The sequence below is a fragment of the Amblyomma mixtum genome, chromosome 7, assembly GCF_055824585.1.
Source record: "Amblyomma mixtum isolate Tamu chromosome 7, ASM5582458v1, whole genome shotgun sequence".
Taxonomy (NCBI): Eukaryota; Metazoa; Arthropoda; class Arachnida; order Ixodida; family Ixodidae; genus Amblyomma; species Amblyomma mixtum.
This window is the reverse complement of record NC_143018.1, coordinates 145,198,762-145,212,204: the sequence shown is the minus strand read 5'-3', so window position 1 is coordinate 145,212,204 and position 13,443 is coordinate 145,198,762. Positions and strand designations below refer to the sequence as shown.

Genomic DNA, 13,443 nt, shown 5'->3' with positions numbered 1-13,443 from the left:
ACACCATAGTGCCAATGCTCTGCACACATTGCAACCAAGACAGAACTCTGCGATCTTCTTTAGCGTGAAGCCTTCACCATACTGGACCATCTGCTTTACCAATTTCCTGAACACCGCGGCAGCTTGTAGGGAACCTACGCAGCAACTAAAGCGGGCTTTCAGATTGCTCCGCACTTCGCGCCAGCGAGAATCAGCTCTTAGATATGGATTCACCTTCAGAACACACATTAGGCAGCAGTAAGCTGCCAAAGATTTTAGGACAGCCGTTGGCTGCGGCGATCATCACTGGGCACAAAATACCTGCATTCCTTTGCGCACAGCTCTCAGCATGAACAGCAATTGCGCGTAGGCAGCGAAGCAAGTGGCCGCTTCTCCTCCCAAGCCCAGAAATTGTAAGAAATAGTTAAAGGTTGCTCTTTTTTCAACTTACGACAGCCGTCATGTCCGGTTCCTTCCGCCACGCATCTTTAAGGAAGGTGGCGAAGTCCACCTTTGGTATCTCGAGGTCTTGTATAGTGGACTTGAGCACGAGGTCCTCGATGACGACATCCTCAGCAAAGTGTCCAACAGTTTCCTGAAAAAGGGCACAGTTATGGCTATTGCTTTTTTTCTATTAGCTAAGGTTACCAGCGTTTTAGAAAGGAACCGCAGTAAATTCTCGTAACATCTATGTTCTCAGGACACTAACTGAAAATATCAAATTCGGGGGGTAGCGTAGAACATTAGTGGCGCGATATTTTTGCGGTGGGTGCGTTCCAAGAGTGATACTTCCGTGAGCAAAAGTAGTGTTTTCTACTCCAATATCTAATACCATCACCATCATCAGCCTGACTAAGCCCACGGTGGGGTAAAGGCCTCTCCTATGTCTCTTCAATTAACCCCGTCCTTTCCCAGCAGTGGCCTCCGTATCCTAGCAAACTTCTTAATGGCATCCGTCCACCTAACTTTCTGCCGCCCCCTGCTACGCTTGCCTTTTCTTGGAATCCACTCCGCTACCCTTATGGACCATTGGTTATCTTGTCGTCGCATTACAAGTCCTGCCAAAGCCCATTTCTACCTCTTGATTTCGACTAGGACGTCATTAACCAGCGTCTGTTGCCTCACCCAGTCTACCCGCTTCCGGTCTCTTAAAGTTACACCTAGCAACTTTCTTTCCATAGCTCGCTGCGAACACGATGAACAAGAATCAAGACACGCTTCATCATATCTACGGAAAAGATTATGAGGAATCTTGAAGCCGATTATATAAGCCGCTCGTTTCCGGGACAGTCTTATTGTGAACAAGGGTCTCGTACGGGACCCCAAACATCCTTTTCGTTTTGTTTTTGACTTGGCCAGGGACCTAATCTTTGCTTTCTAATGCTGCGTTGTCATTAACCTAAGCTGTACCCTTTTCGTTAGCTTCCACGTTGTTGCTCCATGCGTGACTACCGACAGGATACAGCTGTTGCATATTTTCTCTTGAGGGATATTGGTAAACTGCTATTGTGATTCTGCTATAGTGATTTCGCTCTCATGATCCGAGTCAGCGGTATCACTTGCCCGAGATAGACGTATCCCCTTACCGCTTCCAGCACATCGCTTCTAACATAGATACAAGCCAAGATCGAAGCAACACGCCACAAAGGTGGTCGTAAAGACAATGGCGTCGACCGTTGGCCATAACGTCGTGGTGAATGCGCCACTGGCACATACTGCGAGTACGGTTGGCGGCAGGTGCCTCCGTGAAATGAAACTAAGCGTTGTGCGTTCTTGAGTATGTGTATTATACAAATGCCAGTGGTATTCCAATGGTTAGGTTGTATGGCAGTGTGCAATATGTGCACGAAAGGGTATTTTCTCTATTTGTTTTAATATCTCTTTGCTTCGAATCTGTATTTTTGCACATTTTTGAAAGAAGCTTGCAAGAGTGAGTTTACTTACATTATATGCAACATGGGAATGAGGAGACTGTCGCGTTAATCATAGGTATGCACGTCTCTTTTTTTTTTCAGGTTTAAAATTTTTTTTTCGAATTCCAATTCAACCTGTCAAAAGAAAGGAGCAACTGCCTCTTTCAAGGTGGTAATGGGCAGCTTTTATTGCTGCCCTCGCGATTTTGATATCGTTGAATGAAATAAAAAAAAGTGATTTCACATATTTTCTTTTTATTTGACACCTACTTCTGCTCTTTTGTTTCTATAAAAGCTTCTATCTATGCATGCAAAGTTTGTGCTATCCTTATAGTTTCGCACCCAAGGACTCCCTCTCCCTGCGCACTTCGTTCCCTGCTGATTCCACTCATTGAACGATGGGCTCAAGCGGCGCTGTGACATACTTCATAAAAAGACGATGCAGTGTATTCAAAGTTACTGGCCAATGTGTTCGTTCTACAGATCGAATGCTTTTGAGTGCCCACACTTAATTTGAGTTCTTGTATCGGAGCCGGCAGTTTATTATTAATGTTTAAAAATCGAGGCCAAGCGGTGTGCGCATAGTAAAGGGGATGACACGGCGGCAGATAAGGACTGTGCGCTGTCATTAGCTGCTAGTAAGACGTCCGGGGTCCCGAGTACGCTTCCTGCAGGTGTACAGCAAAGTGCCTTGCCATGGTAGCTCGATATTCCGGGTCTGTGTAATCGTCTCCCCGGCAGCCGGGTGCGGTAGGGTTGAAAGGGAGGAGGAAAGACGCTTACTTCCTGTTTCGTTCCTGATCGGATCTTCCATTGCTGTGCGCTTCTTGATCTCCGACTAGAGTCACTGAAAAATGTTTCGAGTATCGCATTCTTTTTCCGCGTGCCGCCGGCGCACTGTCTACCTGATGCGGGTCACGTGACTTCGCGCTGCCATATCACTTCCAAGCGCACGGGCGGAATACATGCCTTCTGCGGGAGTTTCTTTTTTTTTTCAGTCTGTTCGTGGACGCGCAAATGCCAAAAATTCCAAGGCATCATGCCTGGCTGCTGTGTATTTGGGTTTAGCAACAAGACTGAGTCTGGAAAAGCGTTTTTCCGAATTCCTGAAGGAAAAAATGATCGGGCAAGGCCGAGTCGTGGTCCAGTGGTTTGAGCGCCCGTCTCGGCTGCGGGAGGTGGTTGGTTCGAAACCCACCGCCGGGCACCCACCGGTAAAAATGGGTACAAGCGTCCCCCGGCCTGGCGCTCGGCTTACTTTACGTTTGGGAGAAGCTCCGTAAACCCCGCTGTGCCCCTTGCGGGCCAAGCCCGGTTTCGAACGACCACTCAGTCTGCTAACGCCAGACAAGCGCAACGCCCTTTCCTCAACGTGAGGACAAAGCAGCCCTTCGCAGGGAAAAGCAAAAGCTCCTCAGCGGGTTCAGTTATATGTTACACATTCTCTTTGTTCCGCCGCGAATTAGAGGCAGGAAATAGGCAACGCGTGCATGGTGAGCATAAGTGGAACAGATGTATACATTTTAACAAAGTATGGCGTGCGCTCGCGACATCAGGCCGCATCCTTTTTGCTTGTGGTATTCTGCGAAACCCACAAATTAAGAGAACTAGGTAGCCAGCCGGTAACAAACCCGTCTGTATTAAGTCGTACAAAAATACACATAGTATGGACACGCGTGACTGCATGTGCGCGCGAGTGTGCGATCACTGTTCTTCATTGTTGGTTTTTTATTGTGAATGTGAATATACCTGAAATTTACTTGCACATTTTATGGGTTTATAGGTTCATCGGGGTTCAACTACCCGAAGGGAGACATTTTAGATTTATTTATTTTAGTTAACTGTTCCCGCAGTTCCTAGCAGACTTATTAAAGAGCGGTTGATGCCGTTGTTTACTAGAATAGCCGGCGAATTAACTACATTTCTTTTGTGTGCGCGACTAAGCATCATTTGCTTCCTCACTTCCTTCACTTCCTTTCAAAATTATCGACACCAAGTATTAGCGATGTCTTTTGCATTAATACTTTCTATTTATTTTGTTGACGAAATCAGGAACATTTCGTGGCGAGTGAGTTTGAGAAGCCCAGTGTAGGTTTTAAAAAGAAACAGATATCGAGTGCAGTTCCAAGCATCTTTGCACTTCGAAATCCAAAGACTACACGAAAGACACCTTATCCTCGCCCCTACTGTTTACAGGCAGGCCACACGGCCTGTTTTGCTTTTCAGATCCAGTCGCTGTAAACACCATTCCAAGTAGAAGACGAGGCGACCGAAACGATGATGTGCGAGTGTAGACGCCTTGCATTTTTCGCTGCTTCACCAACACACTTTCGCACTTTCCGCACACCGCACGATAACGGCTGGTATTGTTCTGAACAAAAATTACGAAATCTTCAAGTTTTGCTGAACTTATACCTAGTTCCAAGCCGACGGCCGCGGTCAATTGCTATTCCGACGGCGCCGGTCTGGCGGCTTGGAAGGAAAATGGCACCTGCCGGCTGTTGTCAGCAGAACTAGCACTTTTGCGGTACTGTAAGGGTGCTTTCCAATACTCCCGAGTAGACGTCTACTTGGACGTCTTGCCGGACAGCTACCATTTTGAGACACGCTCCATTTTTCACGAAGCCGTCCAAGAAGACTGCTTTGCCGCAGTCAAGATCGATGCAGGCTAACTTCCTGCCTAAAGATGGCGGTGCAGTCGGAGCTGAGCGAGCCGCGCTCTTCGCGGGCACAGAGACGCACCATCTTTCAAGTGTGAGTCACTCCGTTAAGTTGATTTTTATAAGAACTGGCGGCCAATAAAGCAGTCTTTGGGGACCAACGATTGCTACAGCAGCTTATAAGTGTGAATCACGAGGAAGGAAATCGTGTAGATGAGATCGTCTGCTATGCGGGTGAGATCGTCTGCTAAAGCGGTAGCGATGAACACACCATTATTGCAGCAAAAAAACAAACAAAAAACAAGCAAACTACTAACAACAAATTTCCAACTTTTGTTAACAATTTTCAAGAGCACCGGAGTGCAATTATTCGTAAATTTTAGTTCAATTTGTATGCCGCAAGGCGGCACGTGATGTAGACACGTTCCAATATGTAGACATGTAGACGGCTTTCTAGACGTCACACTGGACGTCTTGTCGGACGTCTAGAGAATCAGAACGCATCCTAAAATTTTCAGTCACTTTATCTCTGACGCCGCCACCTGTAGCTGGCCCGGGCTTCAAGCCACTGTTGCTCTCTCCGGCGTTGAGTAGCCGGTTTCCACGCACGGAACTTTGTAATGTTTGAAGCTATCGCGGTGATAACTTATAGAAGCCGCGCCTTGAGGTCCGGGCCGGCGATACGATGACAGCGGTGCTCCGATGGGCGAGTAAGGGGGCGCCGCCACCGATAATAAACAAACTCGGTTGCGACGCCTGAAGTTTAAATGGGCGGTGTGCAGCAGCAGTCTGCTTTTTTATTTTTTTTTTACTGGTGAGGGAATACCTATCGCTCGTCTGCGCTACTTAACCTGAGTAAATATTATTTCCTTGTATCTTTAATAGTACCATGCTTGATGTAGGAAACTCAGTGCGCCAGTTCTTTCAGAATCAGAATCAGTTTCTTTTAACATACATACACATATTTGTTAAATATAGGAGGAGGTGTCGAAGCAAAAGGCTGCACAGGGGACCTCCTGTTACAAACTCACAGAAAATCCCTATGCACAAACAACAGCGGATAAAATAAAAACAGATTACAAAAATAATTAGCAAGACACGTGTAAAAGCAAACAGATGCTACTGTAAACGAGACATAAGGAGGGTAAATGTACAAAATGCATAGAGGAGAACGATTCAAGAGAGTGCTCCGTACGCCCTATGGAAAAAAAGGGAAAAATTTATTTGGTAGAAGTAAAGTACGGAAACCGCTTGAAAGTATGAATGTTAGATGATTGCTTTATACTAAGTGGTAATGAATTCCACGAAATGAAGCAGAAATATTTATTGTGAATTTGCCGTAGTTAGTTATAGGCTTGGGTAGCAAGAAAATGTTTTGGCAAGAAAAGCGAGTGAAACTTCGCCTAGGAAACTGGATACTAATAATTAACGGAGTGGGAAGTGATCCTTTCGTGAACTTAAAGATGAGAATGCCAAGAGAATACTGAACCACGGACGGTACCCCTAGGATTTTATGAGTATGCAGTAAGGGTGCAGCACTGCATAAATAGTTATTGAGGGCAAATTACCCGGATTCGATCATGGCCGCGGCGACCAAATTTCGATGGGGCGAAATTCTAGAGACCTGTGTATTGTGCGATGTCAGTGCACGTTAAAGAACCCCAGGTGGTCGAAATTTCCGTATCCCTTCACTACGGCGTCCCTCATAGCCTGAGTCGCTCTGGGACGTTAAACCCCATAAACCAAACCAAACTGGTGAGTGCAAGTGGTCGTTAACGCCAATTAAAAGATACACTTGCCCAAACACTGCAGTTGAACGAACACGCTCAGTTACTCTAAACCGACATGTGCTATAATGTTCTTCTCAAATTCACGAAACAATGAGTAACATAGTAAATGCAGCAGTGCGAACGCAGTTCCTCTTCGATAGACGTGCCACTGTGCATTCCTTGAACACTACAGATACCAGAGAAGCCCTCCCCGCACACAACCACGAATCCCTCAGCAGAGCTGATGCCATATAGCCTGGCGTCAGCTTCACACACTATTCTAAACCTCGACCAAAAATTCAGGGGGCGGAAACTGTATAAAGTGTGAAACGCTAACGCGGCACACGCCGCGCTGTCTTCTCACGTTGATTGATAGAACTCAAGCGGACCAATTTCCGATGCACCACTTTAACGCATATCGTGTGCTGAGGGGGGGGGGGGGGGTGGATTGGGCTATGGTCCCGCGTGTCTGCTTGAGGCCCTGAGTGAAGTTGCGGCTACCCACTTGCGTACGTTACCTGCGCTTGGATTGGTTCAGCCAGTTTCCATCATGTAGTTGTTGCGGACTCTCGGGGAGTTGACACCGCCCTCTTCGCGGCATGGTGTGCCAGCCGTAGCCCATGTTGCTCGTTTGCGGATGCGCTGGCAGGTATGGAGGTGTCTACGCTCGCCACTTGTGATTCGCGCTTCAAAAGGCAGCAGGTAATCAAAGCCGCCAGGCCGCACGATCTCCCACTCGGTGCGAAAGGCGTCCCACTCAGCCACTGCGCGTTAGCTTAGGTTCCGAAGAGCTCGGTGCCTCACGTGGGCCCCCGGCTGTGCGAACTAAGCCTATGCTCAGATAAACCCGCTTTGGAACGGTCGGCGGAAAGGATCTGAACTAGTCTCGACACCAGAGAGCTAGTAAACCCTGCAACCTGGGAATTTCTAGCGGGAAATACTGAATAGCGATAGGCAAGCGTCACCAAAGTTGCATTTGGAATATGCTCCTTACATAATGCATTGATATGTTTTGGGGCCCACACTCTTAATGAGGATTTTGGTCTCGGCTAGTTGGTTCATTGTTTTCTTCGACAGGTTGCAACAGCGCTATGAAACACGGACGCAGAGAACTATAAAACGTGCTTCTTGTTTCGATGCAATAAATAGTTGGGGGTCAATGCCCGTCTTGTCTTGCGCGTCTTCTCGTGTCCCTACTTCATGGGGCTGTGGCAATCTGTCCACATAATTGGTAGCCAAAGCTTTGTCATCTTTAGTAACGCATAGATGATGGCATAAAGGACAGCTATTAGCGGTTTCTGTTCGCTACAAACCACTTCAACATAGAGTGCCCGGACTTAACGTCGTGAAAGAATTCTTGTGTGTGGGCAAGTAGCCTGAAGTAAACGTAGAAGCACGCAGAAGCACGTAAACGTAGAAGTCGGAACACCAACTAGCCCGACATTTAACCCTTTTGAAGCACCCTCGGGGTGAGCGAAAACAGTCGAGGGTAGCACCGGTAGAGGAGCCTGGCTTGGTGGAGGGTGCCTGAAATTGTGGCACCTTATACAGTTTCCTGTCTAGGAGAGCACTGACTCGGGCCAAAGTTAATCGGAGATGGAAGTACGCTTGGAAGTCGATGACCGCATATTAGGCAAACAGCCCTATACACGCTGATCACGTGATCAAGCCGCCATTACTCGCCTCCTGACCGCTCGGCGCGCGCCTCGTCGCTACGGCTGCGGCGTCTGATGGTTCGGTTCCGACAGGCAGTGTTTCGGCTGATACGGTTGCGAAAGAGTGGGAAGACAACACTATGGTTTCTCTAAAGCTTTGAAGGGCATGTGAGGGCCCTAATTTGATCACTTGAGGAGTGAAAACGTATAGGGCTCCACGTCGCGCTGAGCCACTATACAATATTTTATAACAATACTGTTTGGGTAAAATAGATATTTTCTCGCATATTAGCAGAGGCTTCCCCCACAGCTTGGTTATACAGCGTTCTCATGAGTGCAAATATTTGAAATGAATACATTTTTTTTCTTCAATTAGTCGAGGCTATGTAAACGCCGGTGTTACGTTCTTCTCATTTATGTAAAGATAACAATAACATAAATATGATTACCGCCAAATACTCCTTCAAACATTCATCCTGTACCCTTCGTTTACTGAAATATATTGTTGCTCTCCTCTCAGAGCGCTGTTGCTAACTCCAACGCGTTGCTTTGCAGGGTACGTGTGAGCACACATTGCTTTGCATGACTGGCTTAGCCCTGTCTAAGAACGTAATAGACGGTGCTAGTCGCACTTCTTTAATAGGTATCGGTCACATCCCTTGGTTACATGGCATGTCGCCGCATTCACCCACTATTGTTCTTCCAACCGGGCAGCGCGCTTGGTCTTCTTCGCTGCTTTCGCCGGTGCCGTTCTCTTAACAGCCTTCGCCACAGCGTTCAGTCGCTTTGTCTTTGGTCTCAGCGACATGCTACTTCAAGCTTTGCTTCCTGGATCTTTTGCTGCGTCTTTCCTAGGCCACATCTGCTGGCAGTACGCACCCCGCTCGCAGACGTGCGTGCTGCCGTTCACCTCCGCGAACTCGAAGCTTATCAAACGAGGTATCGGCACGTCCGCACTCAAAGACGCCCTCTTCAGATGCTGCCAACACCAAGTCTTCACCAGCTTCAACTAGCAGGTGAGCCGGCTCGATCCGATGGTTTCCCGGAGGACCCGCTGCGCAACCTGGCATTACATGCCCTGCCCAAGCAGGACATGTAATGCGAAGGAAAGATAACCGCTGGTCCTTAAGGGTAACGGAGCGGATTCCAAGAGAAGGCAAACGTAGCAGGGGGCGGCCGAAAATTATGTGTGCGGATGAGATTAAGAAATTTGCGGGATTATGGTAGCCGCGGCTGGCGAAGGACAGGGATAATTGTAGAGACATGGGAGAGGCCTTTGCCCTGCAGTGGGCGTAGTCAGGCTGATGATGATGATGATGATACGGACATCGATCGATCGCGCACAGTCGTTGTTCCCTATATGCATGGTGTGTCTCACAAGCTCGACAAGATAGGTGCTAAGGTCCGAGTTCGTGTAATTTTTTCTGCCCCGAACAAACTTGGTGCTCTGTGCAAACGTGTGGATAGGGAAGAGACTGAACGGAACGAATGTAAAAAAAAAACAGCCGAATCCATTCGTGCGGTGTAAGAAAAATGTTGTCTACGAAATTCCGCTTTCCTGTGGCAGGTCCTACGAAACGCAAACAGGAAGATGTATTAATGAAAGGTTGCGCGAGCACGCTAATTCTCAAAATGCCACTACGGGGTCCAACTTAATCATTCACCGCACCAAATGCGAATGCTCTCCCATGCTTTACAAAACCCGCATCATCAAGAAATATTTCAGCCAGCATGCTCGATAAATCTTGAAAGCTTTTACCATCAATAAAAAAAGATCACAATTGTGTCAGTGCGGCGCCTATCTCATTACTTTGGAAAGAAATCGCTTTCCTTGCGCATTAGTCCTGATACTCGCCAGCCGCCACCCCGATCTGTTTTTTACCTCTGTTGGTGTTGTTCTCGTTTGTTTTCACCAATTCATCGTTTCTTTTTTTTGGTCCAGTTTATCGCCCCTTTTCCTCCTTTCGAAATGAGCACGTGCCATTTACCTCGTCACTTACTTTCATTTCATCCCTTCTTTTCATCCTTGAAGTGCACCTGTAGCAGATAGGAATTTTTTTACCCTTGTTATTGTTTTCTCTTGCTTGTTTTCACCCCGTCACCCTGTTGTTACCCCAGTTCACCTTTTTGCCTGTTCATCTCTAGTTAAGTTTCTTTCGTCATGACCTGAGCTCGTGCCTTTTTCTTCGCCATCTTTTCGCGCAGCTTGTTGAATCTGTTTATCTTGATTGCGGAGTTGCAGTATGTGTATATATCTGTATTTCTGAAATAAACGTCAGTTGCTAGTCAGCGCCTGTGTTGTGTTCTCGCTCCGTCCTGTGCTAGCGCTGTTCTCAATATGATAGTAAACCAACAAGCGAAACTCTCTACTCTTCTGAAATTTGAAAAATTCCATTCATGCGCACAACGATCAGCCGTCAAATGCACGAATATTCACACCCAGCCTTGTTAAATTATCGCCATAAACACGATATAAATATCGAAAGTGTTAGCACCTAAACTCTGAAGAATTTTTTTACACAACAGCGATGGTTATGCTCGCTATGAATTGTATAATGGTGCTTTTTTTCTTTCAAGTGTATTATGCTAATGTTGATATGATGAAGATATGTTTTTGTTGGGCAAAATAAGAATGACGTACATTGCGAGCAACTAATTTTTCTTTTCAACCAAGAAAATCTTGATTCACTGGCTATGTGTGCATGTTGTCTTAATTATGCTGCTATATAGGTAAATATGCAACTGCTGTATGCGTTGTAAAGGGGGGCTCGAACCGCGTCAAGTGACATGCTTTCACTTTTGTTCGAGTCCCTTTCCGCCTCGACGGAATAAAGTTCAATTTCAATTTCTGTGCTTGCGGCATCTTCTTAAATCGGCGCATAAAGCTCTCGTTTCCAACGAAGTCAGCCCTTTTTTTTGGCTCCGCCGCCAAACGCACGTAACCTGTCGCGCCAGATTTGCCGTCGCACCACATCATGCCAACGTTGTAAATGGAACAGCGAATCGGAAATCGGGCAGCTGTTTCCTTAGTGGCTGCGCCAAGCGCTTACGATTTGAAAGGGCTCTGCACTCTGGAGACTGGAGGCAGCCCGGAAAGAGAACATCTGCTGTTGTGCAGGTCCAGATACCTGTCGGGAGCGTTGGAATGGAGTGCTCCGTTTTGTATTTCTGACAATGGACGTTGCCTGGCGACCCCGATTCAATTTTTGGAGGCATGAAAATGGTATATGAGAATGTGCACGCACGATAATATGTTGCTAGAGGCTCTGTTAGTAATAAAATTCCAGTAAGGAAGGGCGTCAAGCAGACACTTTGTAGCCAATGCTGTTCACCGCTGGTTTACAGAAGGTTTTCCGAGGCCTGGACTGGGAACAGTTAGGGATCAGAGTTGATGGAGAGTACCTAAGTAAATTTTTGATTGGCTGATGACATTGCCTTGCTAAGTCACTCAGGAGATGAAAAACAAACCATGATCCATGAGTTACACAGGCACAGAAAAACGCTGCGTCTGAAAATTAACAGGCAGGAAACCAAAGTTATGTTCAACAGTCCAGCAAGGGAACAGGAGTTCTCAATTGGTTGCGAGGTGCTGGAAGTAGTAAGAGAATATCTACTTAGGGCAGGTAGTGGCCGGTGATACGCACCATGAGTGGGAAATAAATAGAAGAATAAAATAAGTTGCAGCCCATATGGCAGGTTCTCCCAGATCATGAACGACAGTTTACCAATATCCCTCAAGAGGAAAGTATAGCCAGCTGTATTTTACCGGTACTCGCCTAGAGGGCCGAAACGTGCAGGCTGTCTAAAAGGTCTTAAGGTAAGGACCACGCAGTGAGCCATGGAAAGAAAAACTTGTAGCTGCAACGTTAAGAGACTGGAAGGAGGTAGATCTCGTGAGAGAATTAACGTGGGTTAATGACATCCTAGTCCAAATGAAGATTAAGAAATGGGTTTGGGCGGGGCGTGTAATGCGAAGGCAAGATAACTGCTCGTTCTTAAAGGTAACCGAGTGGATTCCATGTGAGAGCAAGCGTAGCAGGAGACGGCATGAAGGTATGTGGGCGGATGACATTCTTAAGCTTGCGGGGATACAGTGGCAGCAACTGGCAAAGGATAGGCTTAATTGGAGAGACGTGCAGAGCCAATTCCCCTTCAGTGGGCGTAATCAAGCTGATGATGATGATGATAGTCCCAAATGATGGAAATGCACTTCCCAGTGCTCCGTTCGAGTGCTCTAGACATGTTAGTGGGCGACTGTACTCTCTTGATTGCGCTTGATTGCGGCTAGCATGTCATTAGCACACGTTTATTCCCTGACCCATTCCGCTCCCTTCCTGTCTCTTAAAGTTACACGTACCATTTTACTTTCCACAGCTCGCTGTGTTGTCTTTAACTTGAGATAAACCCTTTTCGTTAGCCTCCACGTTTCTGCCCCCTAGGTGAGCACCGTTAAGACACAGCTCTTGTATACTTTTGTTGTTATGCGCGTTTGTTATACACGTTTGTTACAAACTGGCATTCATGATTTGAGAGAACCTGCCTCCATATGTCCAGGCAGACCTCTCCTGTATTCATTAGTCTCTCTACCTCCTCATGCGATATGCTCTTCTCCCCATTCTTATTCCTATTATTTCGCTCTACTGATTCAGGTCTGCTGTCACTTCCTGCCCAAACTGGAAGTATTCCCTTGCCACTAGGCAATCACTAAGGCGGCATATAGGAATACACAAAAATACAGGGATAGTAACAAGAATTTGTTTTTGAGGTTTGCGGAAACATATAACCTGGGTTTTATTTCTCTTGACGCATATCCATTTGTATCAAAACCATTTTACAGTATTTAACAGTCTTCTTTTATGCTGGTAGCAGCGATGGCATGCTAAATACCCAGTAGGAAAGAGACTCACTTGGACAATATACATATCCGATAGATAAAAATGGGAGGCAAATATGAACCCTCTCTGTTGAATTTTTTCATCGTCTTCGCTTCCCAGCTTGCAAAGAGGAGGAAGACCGCTGGGAGTGTGCGAAAGGGGACACGCGCTGGGACATTCTGGACTCCATCTTGGTTTATGGTGCACTCATTAAAGCCCCTTATAACCGTCTTTCAATGCCTGCCCTTGGCCCATTCTCGAAACGCGGAAGAGGGAGTGGGAATGAATCCTGGAGCTTCCGAGGGCTCTGGGCATGGTTCCCCATGTAGAGGCTGAAGCCCAAGCGGAGGGCCCGCCGGGCGCAGAACACCCGACTTATAAAAGAGTGAAGTGCTCTTCTAACTTCCAATAACCCGACACTTATCCAACTAACGTGCCTCTGCGTGCGCTCAAAGGCAAACAATGAGGAGCTGAACTCCACATCTGCGATGACTCAACATTTGAAGCCGAGTATGCGACGGTCATCGAGTATGAAGACCGCGAGACGCACACTCTGACCCAACTTCTCACTTCTCAGAACCGTATTTCGTTGA

At 46.9% G+C, this 13,443-nt stretch overlaps 1 protein-coding gene across 1 annotated transcript in view; it reads right to left on the bottom strand.

The window, feature by feature from the left end:
• The window catches only part of LOC149337781 (putative 4-coumarate--CoA ligase 1), a 91,366-nt gene that overhangs the window by 65,614 nt on the left and 12,309 nt on the right, over positions 1–13,443 (bottom strand). Inside the window, exon 2 of the mRNA XM_089554520.1 lies at positions 431–610. Within this exon, the coding sequence (XP_089410646.1) occupies positions 431–610 (180 nt within the window). The remainder of the gene's footprint in view (positions 1–430; positions 611–13,443) is intronic.